Source organism: Rhincodon typus, chromosome 29 (genome assembly GCF_021869965.1).
Source record: "Rhincodon typus isolate 14 chromosome 29, sRhiTyp1.1, whole genome shotgun sequence".
NCBI lineage: Eukaryota > Metazoa > Chordata > Chondrichthyes > Orectolobiformes > Rhincodontidae > Rhincodon > Rhincodon typus.
In genome coordinates, this window is record NC_063360.1 from 21,425,260 (window position 1) to 21,453,119 (window position 27,860).

The 27,860-nt window shown below is 37.2% G+C and overlaps 1 protein-coding gene across 1 annotated transcript in view; it reads right to left on the reverse strand.

Moving 5' to 3' along the window:
• Positions 1-27,860, reverse strand: part of LOC109926363 (DOT1-like histone H3K79 methyltransferase) — a 106,612-nt gene continuing 78,752 nt past the window's right edge. The window contains exons 12-16 of the mRNA XM_048613917.1: positions 27,510-27,712; positions 20,814-20,899; positions 17,325-17,843; positions 5,050-5,665; positions 1-4,290 (exon numbers count right to left, since the gene is read on the reverse strand). Coding sequence (XP_048469874.1) covers positions 5,079-5,665; positions 17,325-17,843; positions 20,814-20,899; positions 27,510-27,712 — 1,395 coding nt within the window. The 3' untranslated portion in view covers positions 1-4,290; positions 5,050-5,078. The remainder of the gene's footprint in view (positions 4,291-5,049; positions 5,666-17,324; positions 17,844-20,813; positions 20,900-27,509; positions 27,713-27,860) is intronic.

Below are 27,860 nucleotides of genomic sequence, written 5' to 3' on the forward strand. Positions count from 1 at the left end.
TTTAGAAATACACAACTTTATTAAAAAGCAAAAAAAACCCTTAAAAGCATAATTTCTTGGCAAAGCAAACACCAGAGACAAAATTCAAGAACAATCGGAGGATAAAATGTCAAAAAAAAAAATGCCAGGTCAAAGAAAAACGTATTCCTCCAAACATTTTAGCAGTAGTTGCAACTTAACCGAATTTACAGTACTTTAGAAAGGGGTGGAATGGCAGAAAAACAATAAAAGCAGTTCCACTATAACATTACATACAAAAAGAAAATTTTTTGAATGCTTGCCATTTAACCTTCACAAATTTCACAAAATGTAATAAGCACTAGGCAACTGTAATCACAAAAACATCCCTTTCCCTACCACATATGTACCACGTCTACATTATGAAAAATTTGAAAAAGCCAACTGAACTAGCCAGTAAATATTTAATTATATTTCAATTCTACAGCCATGCCAAAATAGTCACAAGCCAATATCAGCTTCTCATCTGTACATACTTGAACAAATTGCGTATATTCACTGAGTTTTTAGACAACCACAGAATGTATTTACTTAACATTGTTTATTTAGGACAACTTTTTTTCTTCCACACCAAGCAGCATTGTACAATATAAGCTATAGCCACAAAAAGACAGACTGCATGGTACAAGTGCAAAGAAAATCTTATTCATCCTCCACTTGTGTATTTAAAGATAACGTCCATCTTACACAGGATATGTAGTCTTCTGATCAAATTGTACAAAGTGATGAAAACCAAAGGTGTCAAAAGCTGAAAGGAGTTTATAACAACAGTTCAGAGGAAACAACATTTGAAGTTCAGATTGCTGCACCTCATAACTCAGTTATTTACTTTTCAATTCAAGAAATTTGCAAAATTAATAATCCTAACTCCTGTCTGTAAACGTTTTGGGGATAGTATGTGCCCAGAATTATCAGGAGTGATAACGTTATGTTGTGATCTCCTTTATCATATACCACAATCGCAGCAAAAAAAATTTATGGAATTTATTGCATTTTAATTTGGATTAACTGTGTGGTTAATTTTAAATAAATCTAATATCTACACTCAACTGAAACAGGCAACTCTATTTAGATGAAGCTATAAAATTACATAACATGAATTTAGATATTTACATATACACAGTTTTAAATGCTCATTCAGGATGCAGTGCGATAAGGGTCAAAATGTACTTTTATGTTAAACATTTCTCCCAACACAAGCATTTTTGAAAGTAAAGCCATGTTCAAATACCCTCAAACGCAGGTAGGGAAGTGAATGACAGATAAAACACAATTAATATTTAAAATCCAGCATATGATGGACATTACCTTACAGTGCTGAAACGTATCATCTGTGCCTTCTGATGGTTCAGAAAAAGTTTGCTTCCTTTTTCCAAACTAGTTAAATATACAATTTTGTAACAAACATAAAATGTCCTCTAAAGTATTTGGGAATACTCGAGAAAATTATGTAATAGCTTCTAATATAATCTCAGGCATTTTGGTAATATATATATTAAAATAATAGTATTACTTTGTACAGAAGATATTCCTTACAGTAAACTGAACTTGATAAATAGTGTACAGATCACAACAGATGTTCAATTCTTAAGGGGCAATCTCATTTACAGTTTCTGCATGATAGAGGTGCCCCGATGGATTGTACAAATTGATTTTGACTGCTTCCAAAAAACAGTTGTTACTAAAAACCAACATAAAATGACATAAATGCACCTTTATCTCTATTAAGTTATATGGCTCAGTTTTCACAGCATGTAATTACACCTTAATCTACCTATAAATTTAAGGCTACTTATAAGAACATCCTGCCATAGTTTGATGTTTTACTCAGTTACTGGTGAGCTAACTATCTAGCAAGTACTAGTGTGAACTTTGTCACATTGTACAAAACTGAAGTCAAATTTATAATAGACTCATCTTATTATATAATTATATATTGTATATATATATGTATAAATATATATATATATATATGCTGCCTTGAAATTGTGGTTGAATGCATTACCCAAATGATCAATCTATAGTCAACCTCACTGACCTCTACAGAAATTCAATTTAACACCATGTTCTTGAATAATTTAGATTTCTTACAGTTTTAGTGTCTATTCAATAGAACAGTACTCTGGATTTTTATACGATTTGACTTGCACCTCAAAAGTAGAGTTTATAATACTTGATAACTATTGTATCTGTACCAGTAACAGACTAAAGGTCTAATATTAGTCAACTATTTCCTAGTTCAATTACCCTCTTAGCTATTTCAGAAAGGGAGGAAAAAAAAAGACTTCATCACAATCATCTTTCCTTTTCTCAATATCTCATGACAATTCATGGGGTCTTGTCCAGGAATATGCCAGAAGAGAGAAAGGGAAGTAAAACACTCTACTGTATTATATTATGAGGTTTTAAACTTGAATAAATGAGTTTCAAGTAAAGGTTAAAACATTAACACGATTAATGCACTGAAGCTGGTAGCCGGTCAGTGGAAGGTGTCCAATTAATGTTTACACTTGAACACTATTTAAACTATAAATGTGCACCATGTAGCACTGAACACAAGTAGGAAATGTATCACTCTTTTAGCGCTAGTCATGCATCAAGGTGCATGCACACTGGAGGACCATCAAGCTCAATTTCTCTTAAGAAACAGTGCCCTCATACTGTAAAAAGCCAATATTTCTGCTCACACTTTTATAAGCTTTCATTTTATTACAATTACTCAGTCACATGTTCAAATTCCCACACAGCCACCACTAAAACTAAACAATCTTTTGGATTTCCCAAAAGCAGAAACAATTAATTCTTTCAGATAAAACAAGAGTTTTTAAACTGCAATGTGGTTTCAAAACAGTCAGCAGAACCAACCCCCACTCATTTTATACATTATTCATTTATGGAACATGCTGGATAATGCTTTAAAAAAAATGATACATGGGCTCCTGTGTGCTTTACTGCAAATACAGGACATGCAAATCAGCTCCACCGAGACAAACAGCACAGCTCTTTGCTGGCCCAAGAGTATTTAAGTCACCCACAGTTACTTATTTAATAATTTTGTTATAATTACAAAAATGCTTGGCATTGGTCTTACTGTAGTTTGGTTAGTGAATATAATTACATAAAATTACTGCAATTTCTTTGCTTCAGACCTTTAAAAAAAATAGCTTTTTAAAATAATTTGATAAAAAAGAAAACAACATTTAGCTTCAAGCACAATCCAATATTGAAATCTTGAACCAGAGTTTACTTTTGTAAGGATATTAAAAAACTTGAGGTACTTTTTTTAAAAACTGGATTAGTAAAGATGTCCCACTTGAATGTATAAAACTTTGTGAAAAAGAAAATTTTAAATATATTTTAAAATGACCTACAGTCTATGAAATCCCATTGCATTTTAAATTTCAGCCTTTTTACATTTTGCTCTCTTGGTTGTTTATACATAATACATACTTCTTGAACAAAATGTGTAGAAATTGATATAATTTACACTTCATTGTGTACTAAGGTAACCGGAAAATCAAATATGCTATTGCTTACAATTAAAATTACACAGCAATAATCCAAATGTATAACAAATCTTTATCTAATGGTATTAGATTACATTGCTTCAATTGCAATTTACAGTGACATGAAACACCATTAAATTAATGACAAAAAGACAGTGATGACAGTATTTTTCTGTGTTATCACGAATGACCACTTAACATACAAAAGATCAGAGACAGTGGAAGAGAAGAGCTGGATTGTTACTTGTATAAAGTAAACTGAAGGCGGCTGAGCAATATTTGCATCAAGTACCAATCTGTTAACAAATGATGCAAAATATTACAAGGATATCACTTGTTGCTGAGAAACTGGTCGCAGCTATTCAGCTTTCACCCCTTCAGAATAAGCACCAGGGAACAGAATCCACAGAGGCACAGTTTGTGGTGGTTAAAATAGCACCAACAGCAGGCTAACAAATGAATGCTGGTGTGCGCTGCGCTTCACACTTCAAAGCCTCTATCAGCTTGTTGGAACAATGACTCGTCCCAATCACTTGGGAAAAAAAGATAAATAGTTTCTAAAACATTATACAACAGGAGCCAATTGTTTTGCAGCAACACTAAAACCAATTCACAGTAAAATGTATTTGCGTTTATTTTCCAGTAGTAAAGAAGCAAAACAATGTTTGCAGGCCACTCAAGCACCTTTGTTTGATGGGAGTGGATGAACTTGGTCCACATCGTCCTTGCATAGGTCACATTGTTTTGAGGTAGAATTCCTAATTACCTAGAGATAGAAAGGGAAAAGTATGTTATCTATTTTCTACTAATATGTGCAGACTTGCTTCAAATTCAAAAACAATAATACAAGGATTAGCCGAAGGAGAACAAACCATGTCAAGTTTAAACAGCATCAAATTACAACAATTTAACATAGGTCATCAGCTATTAAAGTCTGGAGATTCATATATCCCAGGTAAAAAAATTAATAAAAGCTAAACTGCAAATCATTAAGTTTAATTTCAACAAGAACATTTCCACTAAAAAGCAAATATTACAGTAGATACATCTTCACATGAAGCTCAAATGACTAAATCACTGAAATCATGAATTTTTGTTAGTCATCATGTCAGTACATTATTGTTGGGAAAGCAGGAAACTGAGGAAGCTGGAATCTGAAATTTAAAAAAAATGCAGCATCTGTGAAGCAAGAGAAACAGAGTTAATGTTTCAGGTTTGTGACTTTTCCCAGTTCTGATTAAAGATCATAGACCTGAAATGTTAACTGTTTCTATTATTATTGGAACTTTACTTGATGTTAAAAAGCAATTATTTTAAAGTGAAAGAAATGTCTGCCTCTGCATTCTGATTTAAAGCACATGCACATCTTACACAAAAAAAAATTCCTAAACCATGAGATATTCTAGAACTTAACTTTTCAGTCAGTTTATTCATACTAAGAGTATGCATTTCATCATGTTGTCATACACATAGCTGTACATATTCTGATAATATATTTTAGCCTTGCACATATTTCTAACCTTACCTTATAAGACCGATAAAGTACGTGAGTTCTTAGCGAGGTTTAACCCCAGAGAAATGTGTAGCATAAGGAGACTGCATGCCAAGTGTGACCCACATTGCAGATGTATTTGTGCTGGACTGAGGGATGAGAGGTGCTGACTGAGCAAGCGCTGAGCGTGGCAAAGGTGGGTGATGCACTGTAAAGGAAGGGTGAGAGGCTTTGGGCTGCAGAGATGCAAGCTTCATGGCTAATGCTGTGTTAGCAGACTGAAGCGAGGCAGTTGAAGAGGAGCAAGAAATGGAAGAAGACAAGTATCCATCACTAACAGTGGATACATTACGGAAAAGTGAAGGATCAGGACTGTTTGAATTTAACAGTGGTGGGGGTGGTGGTAGGGAAATATTTGGGGGAGGCGTGTTAAGCACAGACTGTGTAGGTGCCCGGGTAAGGTAGGGGGCCATTCTGCTCTCAGCAGAAGATAATGTACTGGAACAAACAGAAAGAAATGAATGGGTAGTAGTAGGTACAGTCTGTAGTGGGTTAAAGTTTAACATCGTGCTACTAGATACTGGAACATTGCTGGAATTGGCTCCAAACTGATGAGAAGAGACTGAAGGCACCACATGGTTAAAAATACCTGAAATAGGAGAGAAAAAACAGCTCAAAGATTTTTGACTAGCAGGAAGCAAAGCATCAAAATAGCAGCTAAGCCCACACTTGAGTTTTTTTGTCCAGCAAGCACAGTAAAAGCAACAAAAAAAAATAGTTATCATAAAGCAAAACAATTCAGGTTACCCAAAGCATAGCAAATCTCCTTTTCAGTCAATTTCTAGTTTATCAAAGGAAAAATATGTTTTATATAAAAATGCAAAGGTAAACAATACTTTAAAACATGTTTTTACCTACCACATACTGAAAGTTACTTGCAAAAGTTTTCCTCCATCTTCACTGCCCTCATCTACCAAATTTTCCTCTCCTCCCAAACTAACAAATACTTGCACTTCGTATTTCAACAAAGTAATTATTCTGAATGCATGCATCTACATGATGACTTACTATATTGTTCAAGCATGGAAAACAGATCCCTGAAAACAGATCTTTCCAAGACAGATCTCACATGAAGACCACTGCCCAGAAATGGACCTCTGGATGAAATTCAAACAGAAGCCCCAGTTGAAGAATTCATCCACTCTCCAGTTTGCCAGGCTGTGGTGTAGATCTTCCTTTAACTCTGAACTTATATTTGTGATCACCTCCCATCATCTTGTGCATTCCAGTGAGCTTAAATCCTATCTAAAATGTTAAACGTATTGGCATCTACCTTCATGTCAAAATATTTTCACCTGCTTCATAAAATTACTTAGGATGAATTGCAGAAACGTGCTCTAAGAGATATATTGTATTACAAAGGCTAATTAAACCAATTCTAGGTACTATTTAGATTATTAAACTGGCCACGTGGAAAGCTACAGAACAATTCAAAGATGGATTACATGAAAACGAAAACCAATTTTTTTTTCGTCTTTACTACCTAATTCCGAGTTGCCAATGGGAGATACGTTTTGCTTTCAGTTGTTGTACTGGAATTATTTCTGCTTTTTACATACAGTTCTAAATTTGCACTGTCTTTTTCTGTTCAGCATATCAGGGGTCATCCAGATACCCTTCTAAATAGCAAGATTAAAAGATGGCCTTTAACAACAAAAAGTACAAATGAAGAGACCAACTAACATGTTCTTGCTTAGAAACCTAAATTTCATAGCACATCAACGAACTGCTCCAGAATTCAAGATTTTGGTTTCACTATCTATTCCATGGACAGTTCCAAGTACTGATCAAACACTGATTAAAGCGCATTTGTCTCCATTCATCTTTAACGAGTTAGCACCTCTGCCCAGAGAGCATGGGGGTGTTAACACAAATACAGCTGCTCTTTGCTTTGTGTGGAATCTCAGACCCTGAAGATGAAAGGCCATGTGAAAGGCCTGGTGATAATATCAGCCAGTTATTCACTGATATCTCTAACTACTTTAAGCACTTTAAACAAATTATTTCAAGTGCAAGTTGGAATTGAGAACAAGAGAATCAGGAATTAGTGGAATTTCCTTGAGATCAAAAGGGTGTCGTGAACCCCAATAGAGAAATTTCACCCCTTGTTCTTTTGTTGTTTGTTCAAGTCTCAAGGGCCCTTCTAACAACGTGCCAAACTTAAAATGATTTTATACTAAAAAGTTGGTGAGATAAGTTTCCCAAAGTTCTATTTCATGGAGCCATAATGCAGAAGTTCAAAAGGATGCAACAATAGAATTGGGTTTAATCTCTTTTACCCCCTCTTTCAGCCAGCAGAAAGGATAAAGCTTGGGAAAATATTTTTCAGGATATGGAATGCAGGCTGAGAATCAAAATCCCTCTGTGTTCACCTCTTGAAGCCCCACTGATGGCAGGCATCAATACAAAAACTGCACAGCAAATAGCATCAATGTGGTAGAATTCAAGTTTGCACCACTCAATTATCAATCTGCAACAAGGCAGCACTGATGTCAATAATGACTGAAGATAAAAAGATAGATTTGAACACTGCAATTGTTGTCAAATTCTAACACGCTATGGATATCAGAGATCCATCTGAAGGCTGAATAAAGACTTGATGTGCTGATCTTGAAAGGCCAAAATCAAATGGCATGAGACAGTGTTACTAGTTTTAAGTGAGGATATAACTAGTATCAGTCCCTTGTGCTGCCTTCTTAAGCACTGCTCTAAGATGATGACCTGTCACACCATGGTCAAGTCCATCCCACAATTCAATACTCTCCAAACAGTGCTTTCATGATAAATGAGTAAGAATTTGTCATATCCACCAACATTTGCTCTAAAACGTTTGATCATTGATCATGTGCACTTGGAATATTGATTTCAAAACAAGTCCAAACCATTCTTTTCCTTGGATTGAGAATCCAGCATTAAATTTAGCTTTGATCAATCTACTGTGGGATAAACAGAAGGTAATCTAATAATTCAATAAGATTAGTATTTTTAAAAAAGGTATGAATCAGTCATTAACAAGGTACATCAAGCACTAAACTTGTACAGTACTTCTACCACATTGATTGTATTTTGTACAATCAATTTTGTAGACCACCATGCCCAGAATGATAGCCCTTTATAAAAGGTGTTCTTCTGTAGGTTTCAGCATGGTCATCGGTCAGTATAAAAATTGGTTTCCAGAAAATAGCTTAAAGTGTTTAACTTATGAATTTGTCTGCATGGTACATGAAAACCTAAGTTTTGGACTCCTTGTTCATAGTCGTGTGAAATAAATTCGAGTGCGTTTCCTCCCTCATCACTCCATGTTCTCTGGGAAACATTCACAGAAAAGGACCCTGTCCCCTGCAGATGGAAAGCACATGTCAGGCACTGCAAACTTTTCAACTAAACCAAAGTTTGGGGGATAACTATTTTCAGGTGCATTGTCCATGGCAATACCTCGACCAGAGTCCATTTGCCAAAAAACACGTTTTCTCTTGTGGTACATTGACAATCCCTTTGAAATTTGGTCTTCTTGCACCTGTCCTGATGAGTGCAAATCAAAATATACCCATGCCTAGTAATATTCAAAGGTCGACACTACCTTTGAATGTGCCCTTTTGCATTTGCTGTCAACATGTCACTCACTCAAGACCAGTAATTTAGTGCTGGAAATGATGAAAACTATTATCTAACCTACAAAGCCATGAAATAGGCAGTTTCTAATTCTGTCCTCATCTTAAATCTTTCATCTTTTTCTTTCCATGACAATTAGATAAGGCAGAGATTGTCACTAATCTTTGATTAAAAGCCAAAACTACAAACATGGACTTGGGCAAGGGTCATCTCAAAAATTTCACCAAAAAATAATGTCAAAGATCAATCCTCAGAGTTGGACCAGGAATAATACAAGGTTTCTTAACCTTAGCATCATGCTTCTACATAACTTCCAACAAAAAGAGCTTTTTCAACAGGAAAGTATCCAAGTAAAGCACAAAGAGACTGGCATTTACACAGTACTTCTCACAATCAGTACATCTCAAAGCACTTCACAGACAATAAAGTACTTCTGAAATTTAGTTATTGTTGTAGTGTAGAGAATGAAGATCAGTAAAAATCTCAAATAAAAATCTCAAATAAAACCCTTCTTCACTAAGAACACAAGATGTATCTGGATGGAGGCTTGCCCAAAACTCAACCATACAATAAAAGCCATTGTCCTTCCATTACAGCCTCTCCAGCATATGATTCATTCTTGCCTTTTATGGCAGTCACTATATTTATATCCTTGGCCATATGAAAATGAACTGCCTCAAAGATTGATAATTCTGTGAATTTCCTTCTCTCCTTACACCAAAACATTGGAGTTTAATGAATAATCGTAAATCTGCCAACCCATTAAAAAGGTATAGACAAACCGATCCCAGACCTTGATCAGCATTAGTTTAAAAGGTTTTGAATGATTCGGAAACCTCTATTTAAGGAAAAAGAGTCAAATACTCTTCTGTCCATCCAATGACCATGACCTTAATGCAAGATAATACAATTATTTTCACTCCCATAAATTCAGAAGATCTGAATAAACAAAGTCAAAAGTAAAATATTTATCGAATACAACATGTTTTTGTTCTCAATGCTGTTTCCTTCATTGAACACTTATCTAGATTTTGTATCTCACCAACATGAAATAATTGATCATTTTTTGTAATGACGTATCATTAAAAGAAGCACTGCGTATAATGTTGAGGCTCAACCTCAAGCAGCAGTCATATAATCCTTGTGATTTTATGAAAGACACAATAGACAAATCTTATCTTAAGAACAGACAATGTAAATATACTCAACAAATCAATTAACCATAAGGGTCCAAACTTTGCACTATGTCAATGCACAAAGATTTGTACTCCACTTGCAATAGCAATTTCAGTATTATCTGGCAGCCACTGAGCTTTCTTTTCCTAAATTTCTGCTAGGCTATGACACTGTTTTCTGAATGATTTGCAACATAAAAGGATTAAAAAAATGGATTTATAATATTTACACCTGTGGTCAAAATTTTTTTGATCTTACCAGAGCTATTTCCAATAGCAATCAGAATATGCTGTGCACTAAATTCTCTGCAAATCCAAATACAGGTCTCAGTCCTGACTGCCAACATTTAGGCATATTTCTACTACAAACATTATGGAAATTTGAAATGGCTGCACTCAATTTTAAATCTACATTTGTTTTTGTATCAAAGAAAGCCAAGATTTTCGTTATTATTCCAACAATAAATTCCAATGCTCATATTTATAAAACTAGCTTCCATAAACTTGACATATTGTACTGCAAAAACTTGGTTTTTGTCCATGCAACTCTAGAATTTCAATCACTCACTCTCTCTCTCCCTCTCTTTCTCCCCATTCAAGTGCAAAGGTGGAGAAAGAGTCGAGGGACGTTTGAGATTTGAATATGGGAAACACTTCGACACATTATACACTTAATGTCTTTTTCCTCGACAGGGGCATCAGACCTCCTCAATGAAGAAATGGGGCACCTAATTAACACTTAAATCAGGCACTCAGGTGTAAATTTTTTTGTGCCAAGAAATTTCTTTGAATCAGTGGAAAAAAATGTGGGAGTGAAATTTCACAGCAAAAAAAAGAGCATCTCAAAGCAGATCTCATGGACCGGGAGTTGGGGGGGTATGCTCTCACCAACCCGACCAAGCCCCATCTCCCCACTATCAATCATAACCCTCTCTTTCAATTTCCAAGCCCAAATACAGCCATTATTCGAGTCCTCTCCAGCTCCTTCTCTCAACTCACTACGGCAGCTACTCACCCAGTTTTATGTTGCAGAGTTCAGTTTTCAGCTGGTCTGACCCATGGCCAGCGCTGGAGACCTTTATCTGGTATTAACCTTTCCTCACCTCCGAGAATGACAGTTGATAATTACATTGTTTTATCTTCACTGGTTAATTAGTTATTTAAGATCACAATATTCTAGAATCTTTCAGGATGCAACGAGATTCAGATTCTGTAAAGATGCAGCGCATAAAAAGACTGCTATGTCTTTTTGCATCATATTTTGATTGGTTCAGCTGACCTGAATAAATATTGCAATTACTCACACTTCGTAAGAATGGGCAATATGGGAGAGGGACAAGAGTTGTTTAAAAATCCAGCCCATGACTTCAAATGTCCTGAGTAGATCAGTAGAAACTCTCAGCACCAGATGGGAAAAAGGTGTGAACAGTATTATAGGTGAAGTTCTCTTGAATAGGAATTACCAACCTAAGAACTGGTTCAACAACTCCAGGAATTAGGGGATTTACAATGCAAAGAATAAATTTATGGAATCATGGGGAATAAAAGGTACATATCCTAAGAATTCTAGGTTGTTGTGTCTGCATCCTAGCAAACTTGACACCCCACAAGGGTTGGACAATGACCATATCCAATAAGACAGAATCCAACCAATACCCCTTGACATTCACCAGCACCACTATTGCTGAATACCTCAACAGGATGGTGTATTGTCCAGAAGCTGAACTCGACCAGCCAGATAAATGCCATTGCCATGTCAGAGGCTGGGAATTCCACAGGAGTAAATTGTCACCCAACTCCCGAGTCTGTCCATCATCTACAAGTCGCAACTCAGGACTGTCAGTGCTAGAAATACAAAGTTCTTTTTACGATAAACAAGGACATATTTTCTAATCAACCTGCCCAGATATTACTACACATTTCTGGAGCAGATGGAGCTTGAACCTGGGACTTCTGATTCAGAAAAAGGGATACTACTGTTGCACCACAACAGCCCTTCCAAAGACAAACTAGAACAACTTGAGTTTGTGATTTAGACATGAGGAACTAAATAAATCTCGTAAGAGAACTTCTGGATATTAAAAAAGGGGTTGGATTCAGGGCTCGAGTAGTAGTGCCCCCACCTCTGAGCCAGAAGCCCCAGGTTCAAGTCACACCTGCTCTACAGGTATGTCGTAACAAGCTTGAACAAATTGATTTATAAAAGGGTTTGGTTCTTTACCCGAATCTTCTTAGAGATTCCTTGAAGCTTTTCAGGATAAGTGGACACCATGGGGCTGGGATGCATTATACCCCCAGTCCCATGATAATTTTATTTAGTTTCTTTTAGTTTTCTCCTTTGGTTTTTAGTTACTGGTGTTCTTGGTGCACCAGAACAGCTAAATCTGCAACTCAGGAGCAACCTAAGACCCCAGGATGAAATCCATTTGGACTCAGAAACCTGTTGCTCCACAGCTCCACTGGTTTGCTTAATCCTACGTCCCTGGTGATTTTGATTTCACCATGTCACACTCTCCATTTCACCTCCTGATTTACAGCTATAAGTGGAACGTTTTTGTATCCTGTACAAAGACAGAAGCGTATCTTTTCATTTCATGCGATTTCCTGATTATCTACTACTAACTCCCGATTTTCATTCTCCAGAGAACCAATGCTCACATTACATACCCTTTCCTTTTTAGGAAATGGTAGTGCAGATGCTCTTACAATTCATTTTTACATTCCTTGCTGGTTTCTTCTCATACTGTAATTACCTCCTCCTGATTTCCTTTTTGGTTATTCTCCACCGTTCTTTATATTCTAACCAATCGTCTGACCTGCAACTCATCTTTGCAGAGCTATACAGCTTTTCACCAAGTTTGATGCTTTCCCCAATTTATTTAGTTAACCACAGATGATGGGCTTTTCGCTTCAGAATTTAAAGTAGGAATACACTTAGAGTTTTCTGACATATCCCCTGAAAGATCTGTGACTCTACTGATTTATCCCCTAGCAAATTATGCCATTTCAGTTCAAATAAATCAAGTTCCACAACTATAAAATTTCTATTTAGATTTAACATACTAATTTTAGTCCCAATCTTCTCCCTTGAAAACAGGACACAAAATTCATTCATATTGTGATCGCTGCAACCAAGGGGTTCCTAAAATCCAAAGTCATTAATGAATTCTATTATAATACCAATTCCAATTTAGTATGTTCTCTCATTCGTTTTAGAACATGGTGCTCTTAGAAACTCACTCAAACGCATTCTAAGAACTCTTCATGCAGCTTACTACTACCAAACTGATTTCTCCACTCTACATGTAGGTTAAAGTCACCCATGATTATTGCCATTTCTTTATCACAAGTACCCAATATTTCTTGTATACTTTGTCCTACTTGTGATTACTGTTTGGGGTGTTGTAAACCACTCCCACTCGACTTCCTTCCCCAGTCTTTACTCCTCTCCACGCAAACCAATTCTCCATCCTGATCTCCTGAACCAGAGTCATTTCTAACAATTGCACAAATGCCATTCTTCATTAACAGATGAATGCTCATGCTTTAAGTTTTGTCTTTTTCTGTCTGAAGATCTGACCTTGATTATTGGTATATCCCTAGGTTTTTACCCCTCTGTCCCTCCTTTTTCATTCTCTGAACTTCAATTCCTTTATTAATATATTAACCTCATCCCACTTTATAATTAAACTACATCTATCCACACTTGATCTCTTGCACAACTATTGAACTTAAAACCCTATTTACCCAATTATGCAGTTCACAAGAACTAACCCCAGAGTTCAGCTATAGATCAGCGTGGGTGTTCATAGTAGCAAATCAAATCTGTCTTTAAACACTAACAGGCCAAAATGAATAATGCAACTCTTCAGACAAGAAAAATGTGCAATGTACAAATGGGCCACATAGTACCTTGGAGATTTTGGTTAAGATCATTTAGAAACCAACAAAAAAAATTTTTGGATTCCAGTTTCCAAATAGATTGCAGAAAAGATATTCAAACTTAATGATAGACCACTCGGGTATAGCGCGGAACTTTCTCGGAAAGTAGGAATGAGATTGCGGGGCCCCTTGCTGAGATATTTGTATCACTGATAGCCATGGGTGAGGTGCCAGAAGACTGGAGGGTAACTAATGTGGTGCTAAGATTTAAGAATGATGATAAGGAAAAGCCAGGGAACTATAGACTGATGAGCCTGACATCAGTGGTGGGTAGGTTGTAGGGAATTCTGAGGAAAAGAATTTACATGTATTTGGAAAGGCAAGGACTAATGAGGGATAGTCAACATGGTTTCGTGTATGGGAAATCGTCACCGACTTGATTGAGATTTTTGAAGAAGTGACAAAGATGATTGAAGGGAAAGTGGTAGACATTGTCTGTATGAACTTCAGAAAAGTGTTCCACAAAGTTCCGCATGGTAGACTGGTTAGCAAGGTTAGATCACATGGAATCCAGGGGGAGCTAGCCAATTGGATACTAAATTGGTTTCAAGGTAAGAGACCAAGTGTGGTGGTGGATGGTTGTTTTTCAGACTGGACACCTGTGACCAGTGGTATCCCACAAGGATTGGTGCTGGGTCTGCTGCTTTTCGCCATTTTATATAAATGATTTGGATGTGAATATAGGAGGATTGGTTAGTAAGTTTGCAGATGACACCAAAATTGGTAGTTTGCTGTACACTGAAGGTGGCTTAGAGTACAACGGAACCTTGATCAGATGGGTCAAGGGGTGGCAGATGGAGTTTAATTTAGCTAAATGCCAGGTCTTGCATTTTACTAAGGCAAACCAGGGCAGGACTCATACAATTAATTAGGGGGTCCTGGGACATGTTGCCAAACAAAGAAACCTCAGGTGTCAGGAGCATAGTTCCTTCAAAGTGGAGTTGCAGGTAGACAGGGTGATGAAGGCAGTGTTTGGCACATTTGCTTTCAGTCGTCAGAACACAGTGTATGAGTTGGGATGTAATGTTGCGGCTGTACAGGACATTGGTTAGGCCACTTTTGGCATAGTGCATTCAATTCTGGTCTCCCTACTATAGGAAAGATGTTGTTAAATTTCAAAGGGTGCAGAAAAGATTTACAAGGATGTTGCCAGGATTGGAGAGTTTGAGCTTTAGGGAAATGCTCAATAGGCTGAGGCTTTTTGCTCTGAAGCATCGGAAGCTGAGAAGTAACTTCAGAGGTTTATAAAAACATGAACGGCATGGATATGGTGATTAGTCAAGGTCTTTTTCCCAGGTTAGGGGAAGTCCAAAACTAGAGGGTAACAGTTTAAGGGGGAGTGGAAAGATTTAAAAAGGGATCTAAGAGGCAACTTTTTCTCTTAAAGGGTGATGCATGTACAGAACAAGTTGCCACAGAAAGTGGTGCAGGCGGGTACAATTATGACATTTAAAAGGCATCTGGTTGGGTATACGAATAGTAATGGTTTAAAGGGATATGGGCCAAATGCTAGCAAACGGAATTAGATCAGGTTAAGGTATGGACGAGTTGGACCAAAGGGTCTGTTTCCATGCTGTACAAGTTTATGACTCAGTGACTCTATTGCCATACGAGACCAATAGGTGCTGATTCTATACCAATTTGTAAATTGATATGGGTCAACTCATTAATGTTGGCACTCCAAACATAGCTCGTTAATTCTATATACCACCATGCACAAATTAAGCACACCCCTCCACAAACTAAAGTATCCACCAAAATTTTATGTTTCCAATGAAAGGATGATAGTAGCATTCAAAATACTTATCACCACTTTAAAAACAAAATTGAAGAAGCAACAAATCCTCATTGAGTAAGCAAACCTAACAAGAGAGATTGCTGCTTTGGGGATCCAATCGAGAAACAAAACAAGCTTCAACTGTGAACAGTATCATGAAAGCATTTGAATTGGAATTGGAATCGAAATTAAAATCTACAGCTTATTTTGACCTGTCATTGATGAATTGAAAAGGGTGCAAGTGCACAGAAAATGGATAGGTTTGCAAAAGCTATCAGGTAATGACTGTCATGTTACATTTTCATTGCTGAATATTTTTAAATTTAGGAAAAGAAAGTAAAAAAAGTTATGCCAAAATGTAATTCAAATTCAACAGGTTGAACTTCAGTTGTGCAGCAGCACAGTTCTCTCTCCAATGTCCCTTATAATATGGATCAGATGTAACTTAATTTTATCAAGCATTCTCCACATATTTTACAAAGTCTGTACCACAATCATCACTCCTTGAGGAATGATAAGGCTGTTCTGCAACATCAGCTGAGAGTCAGTCATGACAGTGTGCTTTTAGTGAACAATCTTTGCTACAGTAATGTGCAAATCTGTTTTCATGAATGCAGAAACTAATTACCTAGACTTCGAAGAAAGGAAGGGCTCCAAGAAAAGAATGGTTTCACAAACTAGTGTCATAACAAAACAATCCAACAACTACAACTAGGAATTTGCAAGAATATCTCGAATAGCTTATGGGATCTTAAACTATAGGATACTGTGGAAAACTGAATGCTACCATTAATTATACTAATATCCAACTGGAGATACAGAGTCAAATATAACCTATTAAAATGTTCCTCCACTTGTTAATATCCTACAGGAAAGGTATTCAACATTTCAATGCAAGTGGGCACGAGCTTACCCTACAAAACTGTCCCTCATTTTGCACTAGGTTACAGAAAGGGGACTAATTAGGGAACTAATTCCTCGAGCACAATCCTGTTCATTCAAGTTTACCAGAATAGTAGATAATTATCTTCTGAAAAGGGCCTTGTGGGAAATGGTCACGTCAGTGAAGTTCACATTAATAGAATAGAACAAAGCTTTGAAGTGAATATTTTCTTGCCGACCCAAGTACTGTTTATACTGAAATAGATAAGGTTCAGTAAAAATATGATGAAAGCTTTTAGGTCCCCTTTCAAAATCTATGAATTTCATTACAATATAAAACCCACTTTGTAGGTGCTATTCCAGCCCCTTTAACTGCAGTACACTCTGAAGTACGCATCTCCAACAATCCCACCAGCATTGCTAACATTCAGAAACAAGCAACAGTGCAATAGTTAGTCAACCTAACACCACAACCATAACAAGAACCATGCTTGCAGTAACTGGTGTCAATCCAAAGAAGGACTGCAATGCTATGCACCCCATCCCAAAGTCGAGTTACCCCTGCAATCTCATAGGGTGCTGTGATACTTTAATAACCTGACCAGGAAAGGAATCTGCAACAGAATGATGTGATTATGACAGAATAAAACAGTGCTTGATTAATTTAGATAACTCTTGGAAAAATTGTAGCTGGCACATTTTTACTAAGTATTCCTCCCAATGGGATTGTGAAAAAACGCTTTCAATTTTTTACATTTCTTTCTCTCTTCCATGCCGTTTGCTCATCTTTATATTATTTGATGTTGCACATTTCTCCATCTGGCCTCCCAAACATTTTATGCTGCCTGCATTTTGTTTACCTTTGACCCCTGACTTGCTCAGCTCATCACTTTTTGCGCCAGTCAACCCATCAGGTTGCTTCTTGTTTGAGGAGAGATTGGAGTCAATATTGGAGTCGGCTTTGCTCCTGGTCAGCTGGTACAGTGCACTGGAATTCAGCCCCACCATCTCTGAAGTTTTACGAGCTAAACAAGCACCTTCATTATAATTATGTAAACTGATATCTGCAGATTGTCCAGAACGGTAATTAAAAGTGATAGGTGAGAGTGCATGACAACCATTTTCCTCCACCGAGACTGGGGTGGTGATGTGCTTCCTCTGATGGGATCCCATTTTAGCATCACTGACTGAAAGTTCACCTGTAACAGGTCTGGTGCCAAAAGGAGATACTTGGCATAAAGCAACTGCTGACTGGGATGTATTGTCAGAGTTCTTCATCAAACTGATATCAGATATTGGAGAGAAAGTGGATTTCCATTTACTACTGTTAGCTGTATTACTGCAACTGAGTCCTTGCTTCCGTACTGGTAAGCTTCCACCTATAAAAATTTAAAAAACAAAGTCAGTGTAAGGAGAAAATGGATGTGAAAGAAGCAATACATATCTAAATTTCACTTTCAAAATTAGGTTACATTCATAACACCCATAAAATTTTCACTAAAGGGTGCTTTAGTACTTCAATAGAATTAGATCATACCTCAATACACAAAGCAAGTTTCTAGCATTAAAAGACCCAAGGCTAGAAGACGTTTTCCAAAAATAAACAGAGTGAGAAATATAAAAGGCACACACTGGAACTGTACAGAAGGTATGACCATGCCTATTTGAGCTCACTCATTCAGTGAAAATAAAATCGCCTCTTCACCTTTCTGCCTCTCTCAAAATCTTAAAGCAAACTCATGGGGTCAAATGTCTCATTTTCTTACACTGACTTTTACTTCCAATATTCCAAGGACGGATTACTTTATGCTTTAAGGTCGTCCTGACAAATTTGTAGAAGATTTCATTCACCAGTATTGGCCTATTCTAGATGAGTGTTTGGCCTAGTCTCAGCATACCCTAAACTACTGCTCCAGGTTTAGCTGCTCTATTACAGTTTAATACTTTACAAATCTACATCAAAAAAAATCCACTCTTATTGGGCTTAAATCAAGGTTAAAGAGTCCAGATTTTTGTCCTCTTTCCTTGTAACAATCTTTTGATCCAAATGGTTTTTTCCGGCTTCCATTCACAAATTGTTCAGATCTCTTAAAAAAGTGAACACTCAATGTACAGCATGGTATACTCTCCAAATTACACCTTTCTGATTCTACATTATGTACAATTAGGTATTTGTGCTGTATAGTGAAATGGAGTCCAAAATCTATAATTTCCTCCAGATATTTTACAACTTAACTTTCAGCTCTTAAACAAAACATATATGCTTTTTTCTTTCCAACAAGTAGCTTTCACTTACTTGAATTCAATTATATCTGGCACGCTTCTACCCTATTCTGCTTTATCAATTATCGTTAATCAGCTCTGATCTACATCCTCCAACTTAACACCTCCAGATTTTGGTATCTGCAAATTTCAAAAGTTTATGGTACTTTTTTTAATTCAAGTATTAAAATGTAGTTTAGCTGATTCTTTGACATATTCAGCCCTTGCACCAAAAATACCATTCCCAAAATGTTTCTCATTAACATGCATAGAACATAGAACATAACAGCGCAGTACAGGCCCTTCAGCCCTCGATGTTGCGCTGACCTGCGAAACCAATCTGAAGCCCATCTAACCTACACTATACCATTATCAGCCATATGTTTATCCAATGACCATTTAAATGCCCTTAAAGTTGGCGAGTCTACTACTTTTGCAGGCAGGGCATTCCACGCCCTTACTACTCTCTGAGTAAAGAACCTACCTCTGACATCTGACCTATATCTATCACCCTTCAATTTAAAGCTACGTCCCCTCATGCTAGCCATCACCATCCGAGGAAAAAGGCTCCCACTGTCCACCCTATCTAATCCTCTGATCATCTTGTATGTCTCTATTAAGTCACCTCTTAACCTTCTTCTCTCTAACGAAAACAGCCTCAAGTCCCTCAGCCTTTCCTCATAAGACCTTCCCTCCATACCCGCATAGTTTTCTTTCTTGCAGACATTTAAAAAAAAATCACACCCAAATATTACTTCAAAAGTTTTAGTCTCAGTAGTAACCTTGTGAAAAAAGGCTTTTTGAAAATCCAAACAATCTCATTTTCCATTGCTTATTTGGGATGTCAATTCTTCAAAAAGAGGAGGTTGAGAGACAATGCCTTCTCTTTCATAACGTATTGGGTGCTTGTATGCTCGATTAAGATAAGCTTGCTGTTTCTAAGATTTAATTGGTAATCTTTTGGAATATACATTAATTCATCTTCATTAACTAATTCACGAAGACTGAATTATTTGCCAAATTTCACCACTATCCTCTCCTAGTTTTTGTAGCAATTACACGGATTCCTGAAAATCTGCTTATTGCAAACATTCAATGGGGATGTCTAGAAGCACTGATGCCAAATTTTATACAACTGCTTTGATTATTACCATTGAAAAATGATATGCTATTAGTCTTAAGTCATGCACTAAAGGAATAATTCAATCAAGTACTGTAGTCTTGCTTTTAAAGCAGTGCTACTTAGTTTTGTTTGGACTCTACACTTAATCATTTCCAGGTTCCAAACTCCACTTCCGTTAGATTATTTGGGTATCTGAAGTTTCCCACATTTTTTCCAATGGATTTGTTCATCTCTTTTGCAACATTTATGAAGCTCTCCTCACGCCAGTGCCTACTCACTTTGTATATGTTTTGTTAAGCCATTTGGAGGATATATTTATTAGCCCATGCTGGTCATCTTAGAAATATGTGCCTTCAGATTATTATAGCTTTGGAGATATACCATTTTTCCCCAGCTTACACATTAGCTGGAGGAAACATTTGTTAATATCTGAAAATTACCCACTGCTGATCCTGGGGACGGTCCCCAAATTCACATCAATTCCATATGGTCAGAAATCAACTTGAGGTGACTTTTAATTTCTGTAAACTATCATCTCACTTAGCCTTAAGTCAAGAAGAAGTATGTTTTATGGCTTTCCTGATAAAATGTGTTGTGAAGCAACTGTTTACCACATCCAACTCTAAACCACTTGAGCAATTCATACTTGCTTGATTGAAATCCCTCACTGATATAGCTTTCCTGGCTTCACATAACCTGCTCATCTTATCCTAAAATATAGTGTGTATTACTCTCATTCAAATTTTGATCTAATAACATGCCCATATATCAGATTTGAGTGAAAAGGTTGGCGAACATGGATGGGGAGGCAAACCTTGCTCAGTTTGTAATTCAAACTGAGGTTGTCTCCTGTAAGCATCATAGTCTGTGGAATACGGGGAAATGAATAACCGCTGTTTTGAAACATTTAGTTAAAGACAGTCAGGTTCATTTTGCTTTGATTGCACAGCCTCAACTCTCTCACCTTGCTCGTCATCTCCACAAACGATTGGAATTTCTTTACTTTCAATTGATACAGTACACGGATTCTGCACCATTTTCTTGTCAATCCTGAAAAGTAAAAAAGACAAAATGTACTAAGTGCTTCATTGACTGTGTGCTGACATTTCATGTCAGGGTTTAGATTTGAGGATGAATTAAGTCAATTTCAACTGTTGAGATGAAACTCATAGCAAAAAACAGCAAGGCAATATTTGAACAGATCCTTTGATTTGAGAATTTAACCAATAGTTGCAGAAAGAAAACTGCCTTGAAAGTAAGGACATTTGACAAAGCCCCATTTACCATATTATCATAGCTGTCCCTAACCACAGTTAATGTGCAATATGATCACTTGAAATTATTATTGTATTTAAGAAGTACAACTGCTTTTACATCCAATAAAATAGTTTGAAGTAAGATTAGGCTATAACTCAATCTACAAATACGGTTATATTTGGGGCCTGACTTTAGGGAGGACAAGTTTTAGTTGTAGGAAAGACTGGAAACTACTAATTTGCATTTGTACACTTTGCCAAAGGAAACATAAGACAGGTAACCAACATATTAAAAAGGGCTAATTTCCCTGAAATAGGTCACTAGATTTTTAGGAAGTGTGATAGATGGTTTGCTGTTAATATCCCGTAACCTTTTGAAAAAGCACTCCACCTATGGCACACAACTGACAGTGGCTTAATATTTACTATTGAAGTGAGCAATACTTTAGCAACTTTCATTAAAATTTCTCAGCATTCTCTTTACATTGTGAACTATGTTACTTCATACTTATTCACAATTACTACACCAGCCATCTTTTTGATTGATCCATTAATCTATGCACCTTTCTGAAATCTGCTCGTTTGCCAAGATGTTCCCAAAATGTCACTGATGTATATATCCAAGAAAAAACAAAAGTGGTCCCAGCATTGTTTCACAGAGCACAAGAATTCCAATCTTTAGTTCCAAAAAAGGAGTTATACTGGACTCAGAATATTAACTCTATTTGACTCCCCACAGTTGCTACCAGACCTGTTGAGTTTTTACAACACTTTAGGTTTTTCTCCTCCAACCTCATCTACTCCAAGAGACAGCAAATGTTCAATCCATTATGCTACATTTTCTCTTTTAGAACAGGTCTGTTTCATTTCATTGGGAATTTGTAGACAGGCAGGACGTTCACATTTGTTCAAAGTTAGAAAGGTTTTGATTATAGAGAAAAATCAGATGATCAGCTGATTCTGCAACTCACGTACATAAATATAAATCAGCATAAAAATGATTTACCTAAAATTTAAGAGAGCTGCTACTGCATTGAACTCCCCACCAGAAACAAATGGTAAAAGCAAAACCATGTGTTTTCTAAAAGGAAAGTGAAAAGAAAGCAAAATAATGAGAGAAAAGAAAAGAGAAGAACTCCCTCTTTTAAGATTCTGGTTAAAACTCCACTCAGGTCAAGTTTCTAGAAATTTTTTCTACTATTACATTATGGGGTTTGGTGCCAAATTTTGCTTGCTAGTACTTGCAAAGTACCTGGAGAAGTTTCATCTTATTAACCATGTTGGAACCAAAGAATTGCTTCAACAGAAAAAAGGAAATCATTCAGCCTGTCAAAACTTTGCCACCTCTCTGCACAAAAGCTAGTGTTATGATTAATAGAAAGTGCTTCCCAAGAGCCGGGCTGCACCCTCATTCAAAGCAAATAATGCAGAATATCTCCAACAAATATGACGAAACCAAGGGACTTGTGGAACTGAAGAGCTAAAAGAAAGTAACAGGTAATATTTGACAAGTCAGCTGGTTGAGGGTTGATAAATCTCAAATGATGGAAGTCACAGTAGAGATAGTGGATGCCTCGGTGACCACTAGATATGGCAGCAGAGTTAGGTAATTCAGCTCATTGAGTCTGCTCCACCATTTGATTGTGGCTGATGTTTCTCAAATCTCAATCTCCTGCCTTCTCCACATAATGCTTGATCCGGTTCCAAATCGAAAACCTATCTTTGCCTTGAATACACTTAATGATTTGGCCTCTACAGCCCTCTGCAGCAATAGGTTCCACAGATTAACCAGATTCCTCGTCTCCGTTCTACAGAGTCATCTCTTCACTGAGGCTGTGCCCTTAGGTCCTATCTTTTCCTACAAGTGGAAACATCTCCTCCAAGAGCTCTCTATCCAGGCCCCTCCATATTCTAAGTTTCAGTCAGATCCCCCTCATTCTTCTCAACTTCGTAGTACAGACCCAGAGTCCTCGACTGCTTCAGTTTCCCCAGCACCACCTTCATAGTGATGGCCACTACACTCACCTCTGCCCGGACTCTTGAAGTTTGGTATGCTGCTGGTATCTTCCACTGTGAAAACTGATGCAAAGTATCTATTCAGATCGTCCACCATTTCTTTGCTTCCCATTGCTACTTCTCATACCTTCGTTAGTTACCTCTATGCAATTGTAATACTGTTACATCTGATTCCAGCTTCTCCCCTCAGACTGCAGGGTGACTTCTAATATATTGTGGTAACACCCCAACCCCTCCCCTAAAAAGGTTCCTTCACCTTCAGCTCCCTGATCATGTCTGCTTCATTACACACCTACAAATCTGGAATTGCCCGTTCCCGGTGGGCTATAACTCAAGTTGCTCTAATAATACTCTCGCAGACACTCCACAAATTCCTTTTCTTGAGATCCGCTACCAACATCATTTTCCCACTCCACCTGCATGCTGAAGTTCATGAGTATTCTAATACTGCCTGCTAGGCCTGTACACAACTCTCAACAGGGTCTTTTTTTTGCCTTTGCAGTTTCTGTGCACAAAGTTGAGATTCTACACCTTCTGATTTTGAATAGATAGCAAGTGATACAATTCATTTCTTATTAACAAGGCAATCCAGCCACTCCAACCATCTGCCTGTCTTTTCAATAGGATGTTTATCATTGGATTTTTAATTCCCAGCCCTGATCCCCTTGCAGTCAAGTCTCTGTGATACCCACCACATCATTTTTGACAATATCAATCTGTGCTACAAGCTCATTTACCTTGTTTTGTACACTACATGCATTTAAATACAACACCCTTAGTCCTGTGTTGACTGTCATCCTTCTCATAGTTGTCCTCTTATCTGCTGTGCTTGAAATTAGGTCTACGGAAAGGATCAGGAATCTGTATCTCATTACTTGTTCTGGAAACTGTAATGGCTTCTGCTGAGCCCCGCCCCTTTAACTTTATCCATAATTTTCTACGCAACTAAACTTACTATTTACTTTAAAGCCCTAGTTAAGCCATTCCCCAGGACTCTGGTCCCAGCACAATTCAGGTTGAGCCCGTTCCATCAGAACAGCTCCTTCCTTCCCTCGTACTGGTGCCAATGTCCCATGAATTTGAACCAGTATTTCCCACACCAATCTTTGAGCCACGCATTTACTTTCAATCTTGTTGACCCTGTGCCAATTTACTTGGCGATTATCTTTCGTAATTCAGAGATGGTGGAAAGGTTCCTGCTGACTAGAAAGTAGAAAATGCAACTCCATTTCTATTTAAGAAGGAAAAGGGACAACGGAACACCACAGAACTGTTATGTTGACATCAGCAGTAGGCTAAACATTTAGAAAAAAATGGCAAAATTGGGCACGCAGATATACGAAAGAGAAATCATGTTTCACACACTTGGAGTTTTTGAAGATGTTATTCATAGGAGAGACAAAGGAGGACCAGTGGAGGTGGTGTATTTAGATTATCAGAATTTTTTTTTTTATTTTGGTTTCTCGGATCATTTCCAAACAGAGTCCAGTAAATAAAATTAGAGTGCATGAGATTGGGGTAAACAGAGAATAAGATTAAATGGATCATTCAAGACAGCAGGTTGTTGCTCACGGGATATCATAAAGGTCAGTGCTTGATCCACAACTGTTCATAATCTAAATAATCGATTTATTTGCAGAGATCTATTGAAAGACTTGGAAATTTGCTAAAGATAGCAATCGGGGTGAAAACCCATGCTACGAGGAGGGTGCAAAGAAGTTTCAAGAGGTCCAGAGCTCGTGGTCAGGTGAAGTAGATCAACTGGAACTTGCCAGGTGGAATATAATGTTAAGAAGTGAGAAGTCATTCATTTTGGTCAGAAAACTGCAAGGCAGAATATTTCATGAGGAGAGGTTGGGAGGTGCAGCTGTCCAAAAGTCACCAAAAACTAGCATGCAGATGCAGCAAGCAGTTGAAAGACAAACAACACACTGGTATTCATTTCATGGCGTTGAGTGTTTGGAAGCAAAGTTACAGTATTGCAATTACATACAGATTTGAGGGGATGTGACCTGGATTATCGTGTACAGATTTGGTCTGCATCTAAGGAGGGATATACTTGAGGAAGTGCAACATAATATGGTGAACCTAATTCCTGGGATGGCAGGATTGTTTTGTGAGGAGAAACTAACGAAAACCTTTCTAGAGTTTTGAAGAACGTGAGCTGATCGCATTGAAGCTTGAGATGCTTGCAGGGTAATGACAGACTGGATATTTTTAGCATATTTCCCCTAGCTGTCCAGTACAGAAATAGGGAACATAATCTCAAGATAAAAAGCAGGTCCTTTAAGAACCAAAATGAGGAGCAAATCTTTCAGAGGGTGGTAAACTTTTGGAATTCTTCACACCCAAGGGCTCTAGAAGCTCAATCATTCAGCAAGTGCAGGACGGAAACTGATAGACTCTGAAGGCTACTGACAGCAAGGGATACAGAGTTAATTAGGGAAAATGACATGGAGATGATCAGCCATGATCAAGAATGGTAAGGGAGGTTCGAGCGGTTAAATGGTCAACCCACTTTTTTCCATGTTCCTATTCATATAAAGTTACATGCAGCGCAATTCAATTATTGAAGCCAATCCCTTAAATGCTTGCAGAGTCACTAACTGATAAATCAGAAGATCCAGCACATTTAATATGACACTTCATTATAATCAGACACCAAGGATTGCTTTATAGGAACCAAACGAATGTGAAGCATTAGTGGACCAGTACTAAGAGGCAAACGAAATGCTGTCAAGTTTCCAAGCAAAAGTCAAACTTCATAAACATTTTCCAAGAGTGTAAAGGTTCTGAACAGAAGTAGAAACTGAGTTTTCATGCATCGATCAGCAGTCAAGATTGGTTCTTCTCCTCTTGCCTGCAGCAACGTTCACTAAACAACGGCCTCACAACACAATTATCAAGCATTGATAAACTTCTTTAGGGAGAATACTCTCATTTCTTCCAGCTCTGTTGATGGGATGATGCCACATTCTATTAACATGAAGAGCAAACCAATGGAAAAGGAATTCGTTAAGACAAACCTCCAAACATGGAGATCTGACTTGGATTATTGTGTATCTAACAAAGGGTATACTTGTCATTGCACTTCCTCAAAGGAGGTTTACCAGATTCATCATTAGGATGGCAGGATTGTTTTGTGAAGAAAGATTAGGGAAAGAGAGACTGTATTCTTGCTTTTTGTTAAGTTTCACAAGACGCTGCTTTTCAGACTCATCAGGAGTAAAATAATGTTTTGCTCTCAAGTATTTCATGTACCATATTTAACAGTACAGCAATCTCTTGAATATAGAAAACTTCAACTACAAGAAGTCATGTACTATCCTAACAGCTGCAAGTATAAGAGGGCCGACTAATACTTAACTTTTGCCAGATATTAAAATAAACTGGACTTCAAGAAGGAAATTCATTTAGATCACTAAATCCATTAGTCTAAAATGTCAATACCAAGGATTCTCAAAGCAGGATTCTGGCATGCTATTCTCAAATGACTCTAAGCTTCTACAGTTATTCCAACTTGATCTTAGCAAAAAAACCGACATCTCACACCATTTGGCCAACCACTGACACTTGCTTTTTAAAAATATGATTACCACAGCAGATAGATAACCAAAGGTCATGATTAAATGCAAAACAATTGTTCAGCAGATTAATTGAGATTTATTTCACACAATTTGTATTCAGAACCGATGTGTTCTAAATTATGAATATTTGCATTATCTCAACACCCTTCCTTTACAATAAAGATTATTTCTCTTTTGGAACTGAAGAGTACACAATGAGTTAGATTTTTTCCATTCACTCACAGGGTGTGGGCATCTCTGACTGGGCCAGCATCAATTGCCCATCCCTAGTAACCCTAGAGAAGGTGGTGGAGTGCTGCTTTCTTGTACCACTGCAATCCATTTAGTGTAAGTACACCCACAATGCCAGAGGAAGTTCCAAGATTTTGACGGAGTGACATTGAAGAAACAGCAATATACTCCAATGTCTGGATGATGATTGGCTTGGAGGGGAACGTGCAAAGTGCGGTGTTGTGGTGTATCTGCTGCCCATGCAGCACTCATGTTCCCTGTAATTTGAGAATACTTCATAAGCCAAGAATCTTGGCTCGTTGGTCCTGTATTGTAATTAATTATAATGGTCATCAGTTCCAAAAAAAAAAAGAGAATGAACCACTGCCTTGATAAAGAAAACACAACCTTATCACTTAGTGCAGAAATGATCCGCCAAACCTTACAAGACCATTCAATTCTTGCTTGGCATTTTATACGCATTATATATACATGAAATACAATTTTAATTGCATTGCATTTTAAATGTTTAGCTTCAGTCACATAAATCTTTCTAAATTAGCATGTGAACCTCTGTTTACATGAGCCTACCTTCCATTAATCTGTTCAGTTTCCTCCTCCTGCTCTTCATCAGATGTAAGTGGAGAATAATGAACGCCATTGGAGGCAAACACCTTTTTCTTTTTCAAATTTGGAGGTCCTTCATTATCTTGATGGGGAATAGGAGAGCTCTTCACTGAAGTTTCTGGTGATGAAATTGCTGTAATTTCCAAAGGCTGATTGATGTTATTGACCTGCAAAAGTAAAAAATTTATCACTACAATTTTGTAATAATTTTTTGCTTCATGAATTTAGAATATTTCATACACAAGAAACTTCAGTAGCAAGTTGTATATTGTAGTTAATTATAGTGATCATCAATACAAAAGGAGAAAACTATAA